The 12,763-nt window shown below is 41.4% G+C and overlaps 1 protein-coding gene and 1 pseudogene across 6 annotated transcripts; one reads left to right on the top strand and one right to left on the bottom strand.

Annotated features, from left to right (window-relative positions):
* Nucleotides 1–249: 249 nt before the first annotated feature.
* On the bottom strand, nt 250–12,615 carry LTAP1 (lipid transport auxiliary protein 1). Of its 6 annotated transcripts, none has more exons than XM_037050691.1 (7): nt 12,323–12,612; nt 11,827–11,928; nt 7,122–7,239; nt 6,855–6,908; nt 5,365–5,531; nt 5,220–5,278; nt 250–868 (listed from the first exon to the last, which is right to left on the bottom strand). In XM_037050691.1, exons 1-7 carry the CDS (start codon nt 12,386–12,388, stop codon nt 673–675), a joined length of 762 nt encoding a protein of 253 aa, XP_036906586.1. In that variant the 5' UTR covers nt 12,389–12,612; the 3' UTR covers nt 250–672. The 6 variants fall into 6 exon arrangements, with proteins under 6 accessions (XP_036906586.1, XP_036906590.1, XP_036906591.1 ...); XM_037050695.1 differs by having other exon boundaries at nt 12,425–12,611; XM_037050696.1 differs by having other exon boundaries at nt 12,507–12,610.
* LOC118990239 (uncharacterized) lies at nt 8,279–8,373 on the top strand (annotated as a pseudogene).
* Nucleotides 12,616–12,763: the final 148 nt, after the last annotated feature.

Below are 12,763 nucleotides of genomic sequence, written 5' to 3'. Positions count from 1 at the left end.
GAGATCTGAAAGGAATCCTGATTCTCCAGGCGTCTACTACTGACACAGGCAATTTTATGAGCAAGAATCACAGTCCCAATTTTAGGGTTTCTTCTGCTGGGATCCCATGGAGTACCTGTATGGTACCCAGTCCTAGCAATTTCCTAAAGGCAAATCCTCATGCTGTACCCTATTACATGGGTGCAGAGAACATATCATATGCCTGGTTTTACTAAAAAGCAACTGTAAATGAATTAATCATATGCTTTATTGTTTCATTATTCATTTTATTAATTTGTGAAGTCAGACTAGTGCATCAGTCTGACCATTCTTGTCCTGTCATCCTGATTCTCTTATCATTGGGATTATTTATTGTCTGGACGAGGGCAGATGAATTATGATCAACACCAAGTGAGGATTTTTTAAGGAAGCTTGACAGAAACATTAAGAAAAATATCTGAATTCAACTCCAGAAAAAAGGGGCTACGAAGGGAAAGTAAAAGTCTTAACTGATGTTTTGAAACTGGCCATAAGAAAGGCTCAGAGAATGATCCTCTAGGCATAAGCTCTAAGACCTCTGGACACAATCTGAGCTTCAGCTGATCCAGTCTGGACATGCTGAGCCAGAGGAGGGCCTGGCAAGCACAGTTCAGTCTCTTTGCCTCCATCAGCAGCAAGAGTCCTTTTGCACCATCACAGAGTACTCTCCAGTGTGTTATAGTTGTCCTTAAAGCTCTTCAATTCAAGGAAGTGCTTGGCACGTTTGCTCTTCTGACTGGAGGGGAGGTATGTCACCTGGATGGTTGTTGGGGAAACTTCAGGAGACTGGGTTAGGTCTTTGGCTGCTGACTGATGTTGTCGCTGTGAGTTCCCACTTTGTGCTTTGACCCTGAAGAATACAGAGGGCAGATCATGAAAAAACGGGATAAGGACTAATGGAAGAATACAATTCAAGGCTCATCCATCCCATAAATGCAGCTGTAGCCACAAATGGTCTTTTGTCCTATCTTATAAACTAGTTACTAAAATCCCATCTAGTAGCTTAGAAATACCAGAGAAACCAATTTTCCCACTGGGTTCCTATCTCTGGCTCAACCTTTTCATCTCACTATGCTTAAAGAACTTTTAATTCCTCTTAGTCACCTAATGTGTGTATACTGTTAATATACTCCCAGCCCATAGAGTTGCACATGTAACTGGAATATCAAACAGTAAGAAAAAAAGTACTACTGAGTACTACTTACATGTTAGGACATTGAACTTTGTGTTTTACCAACATCTAATGTACTAACATCCCAATATCCCTTCATGGTGTTATCACCACCATTTTGCAGGTTAGGAAACTGAGGGTCCATTAAGTAACCTGCTTGATGTCACAAAGCTAGTATGTGACAGAAAGCTGGGAGTCAAACCTAAGTTTGTCAGATTTCAGAGCTTATATTCTTTTCACTACACCCACCGAACCTTTCTAGAAGCTAGAAATCAGAGAGGCTAAATTAAAAGAAAAATGTAATAAAAAAACATAAAATTTGCCATCTTATTTTTAAATGTTTACAATTCAGTAGTGTTAAGTACATTCATACTGTCGTGCAACCGATCTCCAGAATTCAACTTGAAAAACTCTACCTACTAAACAACTCCCTACTCTCCCTTCCCTCCAGCCCCTGGCAACTAATGATCTCCTTTCTATGTCTATGAATTTGACTACTCTAGGCATCTCAAGCTAAGTGGAATCACATGGTATTTGTCTTTCAAAAAACCAATTTTGAACAGACCTTCTGCGTGACTTCTACACTAATACCATTTTCCATCCTCTCTGCATGTTCATTTCCATTACCCAGAGAAGTTGGACCCAAGAAGGAACACACCAAGGCACAAATACATGTAAGTAGTTTCTGCTAGGACCATTTATCTTTAGGAACAATGTAGTTTATTTTTAAGGACAGAAAAAAACAGGACAAACACACTATTGTTTCAGAAGATCCATATTTAATACAGCAGAAAACATGTATTTATTTTTAATTTAAATATATTTTTTAGGACTTCTGGCCAAGATGGAGGCGTACGTGGAAACACTGTGCCTCCTCGCACAACCAACTTGAAAGACAACAAACTTTTAGTAACAAAAACGCAGTCAAAACACAGAAAATTGAACTATACGGAAGTCCGTTGTTGTTCATTGAACAACAACGAAACGTTCAGCCAGACCGATAAACCAGGTGAAGGAGCAAGCAATGAGATGAACTGCGCAGGCCCCAGTGGCGCAGCAGAGGGAACCGCCATTGCCCCTCTTTGACCCCGCCCCCACAGAGTCACAACCTAGCAACTGAGTTTCTCCAGCCTGGTGAACACCTAGGGCTCTGCCCCTCATATGTAACAGGTGGGAATAGACCAAAATATTATGGCTCAAGAAGAGCTCAAAGCCCCAGAGCCAGTAACTCTAAGTAACCAAGAAATAGCCAACCTATCAGATGCACAGTTCAAAACACTGGTCATCAGGATGCTCACAGAACTGGTTGATTTTAGTCAGAAATTAGAGGAACAAATGAAGCCTAAACTAATTGAAACGAAAGGAAATGCACAGAAAACCAATAGTGATGGAAAGGAAACTGGGACTCAAATCAAGGGAGTGGACCAGAAGGAAGAAAAAAATGACCAAACAGAAAAGGATGAAGAAACAAGAATTCAAAAAAACAAGGAGAGCCCTGGCTGGCGTAGCTCAGTGGATTGAGCGCGGGCCTGCAAACCAGACAATCGCGGTTCAATTCCCAGTCAGGGCACAAGCCTGGGTCGCAAGCCGGTTCCTTGCAGGCTAACTACCAGCAGGGGATGCACAAAAGGCAACCATACATTGATGTTTCTCTCCCTCTCTCCTTCCCCTCTAAAAATAAATAAATAAATAAAACCTAAAACAAAAAACAAAAAACAAAAAACAAGGAGAGGATTAGGAACCTCCAGGACAACTTTAACCGTTCCAACATCCGAATTATAGGGGTACCAAAGGGGAAGAGGAAGAGCAACAAGTGGAAAACTTATTTGAACAAATAATAAAAGAGAACTTCCCCAATCTGCAAAGGAAATAGACTTCCAGGAAGTCCAGGAAGCTCAGAGTCCCAGAGAAGTTGGACCCAAGAAGGAACACACCAAGGCACATCATCATTACATTAGCCAAGATTAAAATGGAGAGAATCCTAGAAGCAGCAAGAGATAAGGGGACAGTCACCTACAAAGGAGTTCCCTTCAGACTGTCAGCGGATTTCTCAAGAGACCTTACAGGCAAGAAGGGGCTGGAAAGAAGTATTCCAAGTCATGAAGTCCAAAGACCTACATCCAGCCCTGGCTGGTGTAGCTTAGTGGACTGAGCGTGGGCCTGCAAACCAGACGATCGTGGTTCAATTCCCAGTCAGGGCACATGCTTGGGTTGCAGGCCAGTTTCCAGCAGGGGCCAGTTCCCTGCAGGAGATGCACGAGAAGCAACCATACATTGATGTTTCTTTCCTCTCTCCTTCCCTTCCCCTCTAAAAAGATTAAAAAAAAAAAAAAGACCTACATCCAACATTGCTCTATCCAGCAAAGCTTTCATTTAGAATGGAAGGGCAGATAAAGTGCTTCTTCGATAAGGTCAAGTTCAAGGAGTTCATCATCATCAAGCCCTTATTATATGAAATGCTAAAGGGACTTTTTAAGAAAAAGAAGATAAAAATATGAACAGTGAAAGGACAGCAAACTCAGTTATTAACAACCACACCTATAACAAAAGCAAACTAAGAGGACAGCTAGATCAGGAGTGGAACCATAGAAATGAAGATCACATGGTGGCTTCGCAACAGGGGAGTGGGAGGAGGAAAAGGGGGGAGAAGGTACAGAGAATAAGTAACATAGATGGTAGGTAGAAAATAGGGAGGGCAGGAATAGTATGGGAAATGTAGAAGCTAAAGAACTTGAGACACGGGGACATAAACTAAAGGGGGAAATTATGGGGGAGGGGGTGTGCAGGATGGAGAGGAATGAAGGGGGAAATAGGACAACTGTAATGGCATAATCAATAAAATATATTTTAAAATATATATATATATAATTTTTATTTATTTATTATTTTTATTTTATTTATTTATCTTTAGAGAGGAAGGGAAGGAGAGAAGGAGAGAAATATCAATGTATGGTTGCCTCTCGTGAGTCCCCCACTGGGAACTGGCCTGCAACCCAGGCACGGGCTACACCAGCCAGGGCTAAAATATATTTTTTAAAAATTTTATAATTCTTTCTTTTCATGACTGTTAACTTTTTATTCTAGATCGGATTTCCCTCTTTACCCTTTCATTTTAACATATGCACAAATGACATATGAAGCTATGTTAGTACTTGTTTAAAACATTCTCAGACAAAAATTATGATTCCTTTCTGTAGTGATGTCCTTCGTTTCAGAAGAGGGTTACTAATGCTTGGTTTAAAAAAAAAAAGGGTGTGCCCTGGCTGGTGTAGCTCAGTAGATTGAGCACGGGCCTGTGAACCAGATGATCGTGGTTCGATTCCCAGTCAGGGCACATGCCTGGGTTGCAGGCCAGTTCCCAGCGGGGGACTTTGATATTTCTCTCCTTCTCTTCCTCTCTAAAAGATAAATAAATAAAATCTTTAAAAAAAATTAAAAAAAGAAAAAGGGTGGCATTTCATTCTTATTTTTATCAGACCAAGACACACTGAAGAGGACCCTGGAAGAGAAGGAATCTGTGTGTTGTAAACTTTCTTTTAATACCAATTCTGACCTTTTACAGAGCTGGGTCAAAAACAAGAAAAAAAAAGGTGCACAGAAGTAGAAGCTTCCCTTATTAGCTTGTAGGGCAGCATCTGCTTTCCAATGTGAGTGAAAGGCAGTCCTAATAGTCTAGGGCAGGGGTGTCAAACTCATTTTCACTGGGGCAGCCTCATGATTTCCTTCAAAGAGCTGAATGTAATTTTAGGACTGTGTAAATGCAACTACTCCCTAACAGTTAAGTGAGAGCTTGGTGCTGCTACCGGGTAGAAACAAGTTTCTAGGCCAGATAAAACAAGGTGGAGGGCCGGATTTGGCCCCCAGGCCTTGTGTTTGCTACTTGTGATCTAGGACCTAACAACTTTTATGTTATCGTGGAGTTTATTCCTATTGTTTTATGAAAGCCACCTCACTGTGGGAACAGTCCAGCACTAGTGTATTCTCTAACCAGTCCCTCTGTGTATTGTGACAGGTTCCTCTTTAAACTCACAGTGTGGCCAGCTCGCTCAGAGCCTCCTGATAGCGCAGGTATTCTCTCTGGCCAAAGACCTGAGGGAAAAGAAAGGAAGAGTGAGGCTCTCTTAAATCTGGGATTCTTTTAGTTCCCTGAAGGAAAAAGTGCCCACACAACTTACCCCTGTCCCATAGCGGGCTGTCTCATAGCCATCCAGCAGGGTATCAATGAGGGCCTTGCGCACACCCTTGAAAGGAGTACTAGTGTTTCGGAGATCTAGCAGGTAGGAGCGAAAATTCTTGCCCAATAAGGAACGGGGATGCCGGCCTTCAGCATGAAACGGAATCTCTGAGAAGATAACCAGCACAATGATACCCCTTCTCCCATTTGTTAGTCTTTGTATTTAATTTCCCAAACTTTGAAATGGGTCCAATGAATGAATTGGAGGGAAATTCTAAAGAATTAAGAAAACCAGAGGCATAGAGCTGTGCCTGAGTTGCCATTTGGTGGCAGCAACACAACTAAAGCTATACCAATGATACACAATAGTGTCATTGTCCAATTTACCCTCCCACTTACCTACCCTACCTTTAAGATATAAACCACAGGTGGCAAACACAAGGACCATGGGCCAAATCTGGCCCTCCACCTTGTTTTATCTGGCCTGGCACCTTGTTTCTACTTGGTGGCAGCACCAAGCTCTTGCTTAACTGTTAAAAAGTAGTTACATTTATGCAGTCCTAAAATTACATTAGGCCCTTTGAAGGCAACCACAAGGCTGATGTGGCCGTGGTGAAAATGAGTTTGACACCCCTGAAAAACTATGTTTTGGTTTAGACATAGTATATATGATGATGATCATAGAATAAAAAATGTTTAAGCACTCACTGGTGTGCATCAGTGGACTGAGTGCCAGCCTGTGAACCAAAGGGTCACTCGTTTGATTACAGTCAAGGCATATGCCTGGGTTGTGGGCCAAGCCCCCAGTTGGGGGTGTGCAAGAGGCAACCTATCAATGTATCTCTCGCACATGGATGGTTCTCTTTCTTTCACCGTCCCTTCCTTCTCTCTGAAAATAAATTTAAGTACGATCTTTAAAATAAATAAATAAATAGCCCTGGCTGGTGTAGCTCAGTGGATTGAGCACAAGCCTGTGAAATAAAGGGTCACTGGTTTGATTCCCAGTCAGGGGACATGCCTGGGTTGCAGGCCAGGTCCCCAGTAGGGGACACATGAGAAGCAACCATACACTGATGTTTCTCTTCTACTCTTTCTCCTTCCCTTCCCTTCTCTCTAAAAATAAATAAATAAAATATTCAAAAAATTCAAAAATAAATAAATAAAATCTTTAAAAAAGTTCAAGAACCATCTATCTTTGGTTTAGCAAAAAAGCTTATGTCACTTGTCTTGTGGAAAACAAGTAAATTACCACCGTCCAGTGCATGAAACTAAAGGTCTAAAGAACAAATCAAATCCAGACTCCCTGGAGAAGAAAAACTTGCCATCATTTTCTTATGCAAAAGTTACCCAGTAGTCTCAAAACTCTAAAAAATTACTACTAGCCAGTAGTGTGCAGAAAAGACAAATTCTAACATACATAAAAGTCAGTTCCTCCCTGTCTTCCCCAAATAAGTTTTCAGGATCCTAAATGGCTGGTCAAGTAGACCTTACCAGAGACACGGATGGCATCCAGAGCTTTCATCCTATACAAATAGTTGTAGCAATCTGTTGAGAAAGAGAGTGGTCTCAGACACAACCCTCAAAAATATCTGTGAACTCCAACAAGTTAATAAACTGCCTTCCCACATGTCATATATCCCAAAACAGAGGAACCACAGTTGCTAGTTTTGCAAACAGCTATGTTACAACTCTGAGAGCAAAGAATTCTGAACTTGTGGGATTCTTCACTGAAATATTCTCCAAGAACATGCCACATACTCTGATTTCCCTGGGTTTCCAGCTGCAGCAGTCTTGCATCATCATCCGCAAGGAGCTGAGGTTCATACTTGATATCCTGAACCCTGGAGAGTCGAATATCAATCTCTTCTTTTAAGTCCTGTTCACAGAGAGAAAACAATAAACAATCACTTACCCAGTACTCTGCTTTTCATCAGTCTGGAAATGGAGCACAGCAAATGAGCAACTAAGACAACAGAAGCAGAGAAAATATTCACTTGGCTAATGAAATTGCAAGACTCAAGAACTGAAGAATAGCCCAGTACTCAGTGGATTGAGTACTGGCCTGCGAACCAAAGGGTCGCCAGTTTGATTCCCAGTCAGGGCAAATGCCTGGGTTGTGGGCCAGATCAGGTAACCACACACTGATGTTTCTCTCCCTCTTTCCTTGTCTAAAATAAATACATAGAATCTTAAAAAAAAAAAGAATTTAAGAATGGGATTTGGATTTATGAACTTCTCCAAACTGTATGTCTCTAAGTTAAATCTTTTAAGTTGCCAGAATTCCCTATAGCATCATTATTTCTCTCAACTGGATTTAGATAACTCCTATTTCGGTATTATAAAGAACTTCCTGAGTTGGAAAAAAAATCAGCAACTGGAAGTCATAATCTACCCTAAATTTCTATAAGGAGTCCTGCAGATGTCTTATAATAATTTGGGAACTACCATCTATCTGGTAGACTACAGAATTTCTTCTACAGCACATTTAATTTTTTAAGTAGGTAACTCATTTACATGGTATAAAATTTAGTAAGGTACTTGCCATGGCCAGGTGGCTGTTAGTTTGAGCATTGTCCCATACACCAAAAGGTTGCAGATTTGTCTACCCGTCAGGGGACACACCTAGATTGTGGGCTCCATTCTTGATCAGGGTGCCTCTAGGAGGCAACTGATTATTATTTTTCTCTCACATCAGTGTTCCTTCCCCCTTTCTAAAATCAATAAACATATTCTCAGGTGTGGATTAAAAAAAAAAAAAGGTACTGAAAGTGCTGCCTGTCACTTACCCAGCAGCAACCAGTTAAATTTCATGTTCATCTCTTACTTAAGAGGGTTGCTAGAGCCCCAGTATGCAGATTTTTGGGGATACTTTTAATACATGCACGTACATTTTAAATATCGAGACACTTGCATCCTTGCTTTGGCAGCACATGTACTAAAATGATAAAACAGATTAGCAGGACCCCTGTGCAAAGATAACATGCAAATTCATGAAGCATTTCATGTTTTAAAGAAATGGTGAGCACCTGCATCCACTATCCAGTTTATAAACTGGAACATTACAAATGAGTTTGAAGCCTTGTGTGCCCATCTCTGAATACAACCCCCAATCTTAATTTGTCAAGTTTTAATTTTCTTGTTTTATCACATCATCTTAAACAAGATATTTAACTTTGTCTAATTTTGAATTTTATAGAAATGGAAAGATACTTCTTCAATTCCTCTACCACCTTTTAAAACTTTAAGTAGCCTTTACTGAGTGTGACTTTACATGCAATAAAATGCATCCATCCCAATCAAGATACATTTCCATCACCCCCAAATGTTCATGTCCTTTTGCAGATACCCTCCCCTGCCAGATGCACTGATATGCTACCAATATAGTTCTGCCTGTTCTAGAATTTCAGATAAATAAAATAGAACCATATGGCACATAATCTTTTGTGAATGGCTTTTTTTCCCACTCGGGATATTTTTGAGACTCATTCCTGTTTATGACTTACATTCACAAATATTTTGGAGATTCATCTGTGTTCATACATTTATCTTCAGTTTATTCTCATCCATTTTTTAAAATAATTACATTTCTAGTCAGTGTGGATGATTTTAAAATCTTTATTCTTTTAAAGACTTTATTTATTTATCTTTAGAGAGGAAGGGAAGGAGAGAAATATCAATATATGGTTGCCTCTCGTGAGTCCCCTGCTGAGAACCGGCCTGCAACCCAGGCATGTGCCCTGAATGGGAATCGAACCGTGATCATGCGGTTCGCAGGCCCGTGCTCAATCCACTGAGCTACACCAGCCAGGGCTCCATCCTTTAAATAAATTTTTTTTAACCCTCACCTGAGGACATTTTTTTATTGCTTTTGCAAGAGTGGGAGAGAAATATCAATGTGAGAGAAAAATATACAGGTCCAAACCCACATCCCTATGGTTACCAACTGAGGCACAATGGCCATGGCTTTATTTATTTTTCAATTGATTTTAGAGAGGGAGGGGGAAAAGAGAAACACTTATTTGTTGTTCCACTTATTTATCCAAAAATCATTGGTTGATTTTTGTATGTGCCCTGACTCAAACTTGCAACCTTGGTCTAATTAACTGAGCCATCTAGTTAGGGTTTTTTTCATTCTTTATAGTATTTCAAAATACAAATATACAATTATGGAGCCTACAAATATATAATTATGTAGCCATTCTCAAGTAGACATTTGGATTAATAATCTTTAAAAAGATTTTATTTATTTATTTCCAGAGGGAAAGGGAAGAAAGAGGGAGAGAAATATCAATGTATGGTTGCCCCCTATGCGTCCCCTGCTGGGAACGGGCCTGCAACCCAGGTGTGTGCCCTGACTGGGAATCGAACCGCGATCCTCTGGTTCACAGGCCCGTGCTCAATCCACTGAGCTACACCAGCTAAGGCTGGATTAATAATTTTCTAAAAACATTACCAAGAATGCTACCATGAATATTCTTATACATGTGTTCTGTACACATGAGCAAAAATTAATTTCCCTATGATAGCAGTGGAACTGCTGGGCTATGGATTAGGTATATGTACAGTCTTACAAGATAATGCCCAATTATTTCCCACAGTAGTTTAACTATTTTTTACTTCTACCAACAATCGATGTGAATTCAGATAAAGAGAATTTTTAAAGGCAAAAAGAACCTTGGTCTCATCTAGTCCAGGGGGCTCCTAAATACTGTGTTTTGCTGGGTATAATGCGCTCCCACATTTTTGGCCCAAAATTTCAGGAAAAATATTTCAATTTCTAATTAAATTAATTTATTTATATTTAGAAACAAAACCAATTATCTTATTCCAAGGCTTTATTTTGCATGCAGATGACTGTTATTGATTTCTAGAGTTACACTTTTAACACATTAACATAAACAAAAGAATTAAAGACATCTATATAGACATGGAATTAGTGCTATCCAGAGACAATGCACATTCTTATTTTTTCCCCTCAAAAATTTGGGCAAAAAAGTCCACGACACATGCCAAAGTACAGTAGTCAAAAGTTTTGATTGGCCCATGAAGTATTGGAAGCCAGCCCTATATCCCTCTCATGGGAGGGAGCAGGCATTTGAACTGTGGGAATGTGGAAGATGCACTGTTGACCTTTCAGGCCATGCCACCATCCTTGAGGTTTGTATGAAATGTATCAGCAAAGAACACGGAGGGGAGCATTAACAGCACTGGTTAATGAAAGAACATGAGTTTAGGAGTTGTATACTAGCTCTAGTGCTCCCACTAACCTGTTTTTCACTTAAAACAAATTATTGAGCACCTAATATGTGTAGGGCCTTGTTTTACAGTAGTGAACAAAACTGATAGGGTGCTTACATTCTTGAAGCTTATCGTTTACTGAGAGAGGCACTGAACAAATAGAAAATTAAACATAAAAGAAAATCTGTGGTAAAATACTATCTAGAAAAAAATCAGGGGTCCATGAGAAAACAAAAAGGACGACTTATATGGGTAAATAAGCACTACTCTTTGGAGGAAATAAAATTTAAGCTAAGATACTAAGACCTAAACAAACAAAAACAAGCTAGTCAAGTGAAGACCAGAAATCATTCTAGGTCACAGTAACAGCACAGGTAAAAGTGGGAAATTCTACCACTGTAGCCAGGCCCCCGTGATGAAGGGAGAACCATAAAAAAGGGCCGGGGGGGGGGGGGGGTGTTGGTAAGGCCAACAGGCACCTTTAACCTGGAAGTGGAAGACAGAAACAGCAGGACAAGGTTGGTGGTGGATTATCAAGAGCTGTGATTTAGATGTGTTAGGTGTTACTTGCCTGCCTATTAAACATCTAAATGTTAAGTAGGCAGCTGGATATATAAGTATGGAACTCAGGCAAGAGGTTGGGATAGAGAGAAAATTTCATCAGTAGATAAATAACCAGGCCAAGGAAAAGCAGGCAATTACCTAAGAACCAAATACAGACAAAGAATCCACTCGGTTATTACCTTTTTTAAATGGGTAAATTGTTTCATTTTCTTAGGTTTCAGTTTCTACCGTGAAAGTTGGAACTAGCTAATTTGTGGAGCGCTTAGAAATCTAAAATTCTGCAGAGGCAACTTTTCTCATCGTGCTGGGGCTAATTTTACCACCCTCATCCCATTCTAAAACAAAATTTAAACAAAAGAAAACACAGGGTAGTTTAAGCTGAACCGGGAAACAACACAAAAGTTGGGAATTTTAATCCAAGCTCTTCATCCTGCAGATGCAAAAACTCAAATTCCTGGGTAAGCTACAGGCTATGCCAGAGCAGTAAACAGGTAAGCCAGGCCTCAAGGTAACCGTTATTCCTCAACCTACTAAGGTAAGCACGTGGGTAACTGCACATGGAAACAGGGACTTAAAAGTCATTTCCAAAGGCATAAGAAACCTCGCTCTACGTCTTAACATATCTAGAGAACCAGGCCTATCCAGTGCCTTAAGGACCTACCTTGGGGGCATTGTGTCCCACAGGGACGTGAGGTCCCCTTCGGGATTTCATTGCAAAGCGCATGATTTGTCTCTTCACAAAAATAAAGAGCAGTACAAACACCTGTCCAAAAAATGTAAGAGAAATAAAGACTCTTAAATAAAAAGACAGTGAAAACAAGTAAAAACCATGCCTTCATTTCAGATCCCCAGATTCCGGTTCTCAGGGAGGTTTCAAGGGGTATAACTTGGGGCAGCAAGGCCATCAAAGATGGGGTGTGTGAAAGGAAGTCAGGAGCGCAGAGGCGTGGGGGGTCCGTGCCTTAGGATTCAGAGGGAGGATTCTCGACCAGGGGTGGGGCAGTATACGCCTAGGAGAGGAGTCAAAACCCAGAATAAGAGTAGGTGAACGGGTGGAGAATGAGGACAGGAAACTGCCTCATACGAGTCAGGGTCCCTACGAGGAGTGCTACGGGATCACACCCAACAGCAGAAATGGATTTGGGGAATCTCCTCACCAGGCTCCCGTAGGCCATCACCAGCACGACATTCACCCCCGACAGCCAGTTACTGCCGGACGCCATGGCCTCCCCACCCCGCACAGAACTGCTCCAGTTTACCCCGCTGCCCTGCCTCGTCAGCCCGGGCTCTTCCGGGGCAAAAGCGCCTTGGTCCCCCGAAGCTTCCCAGCCATTTCCTTACGGGGTAAGACCAGGGCTGACCCGGCCAGAAAACATGGCGGACTAGGGAGTTGTGGGAAAGAAGAACGACACCTTCCCGCTTTCGCCCAACATGTGACTCACGCACGCAATGACAGCCGGGAACGGAGATCGCGGACTCGCGGAACTACTCCAATAAGAGGAAGCGCAGGCCGCGCAGTGGGTCACGTGGTGGGGGGCGTGACTACCTTGGAGGAGGAGGCGGGGACGGGGACACGCGGAGCCGGAGTGTGGTGTCTC

The sequence above is a fragment of the Sturnira hondurensis genome, unplaced genomic scaffold, assembly GCF_014824575.4.
Source record: "Sturnira hondurensis isolate 20B ecotype Veracruz unplaced genomic scaffold, ASM1482457v3 Scaffold0006829, whole genome shotgun sequence".
Lineage (NCBI taxonomy): Eukaryota > Metazoa > Chordata > Mammalia > Chiroptera > Phyllostomidae > Sturnira > Sturnira hondurensis.
Note: the sequence above shows the minus strand (reverse complement) of the source record. Positions and strands in the feature narration are given on the sequence as shown.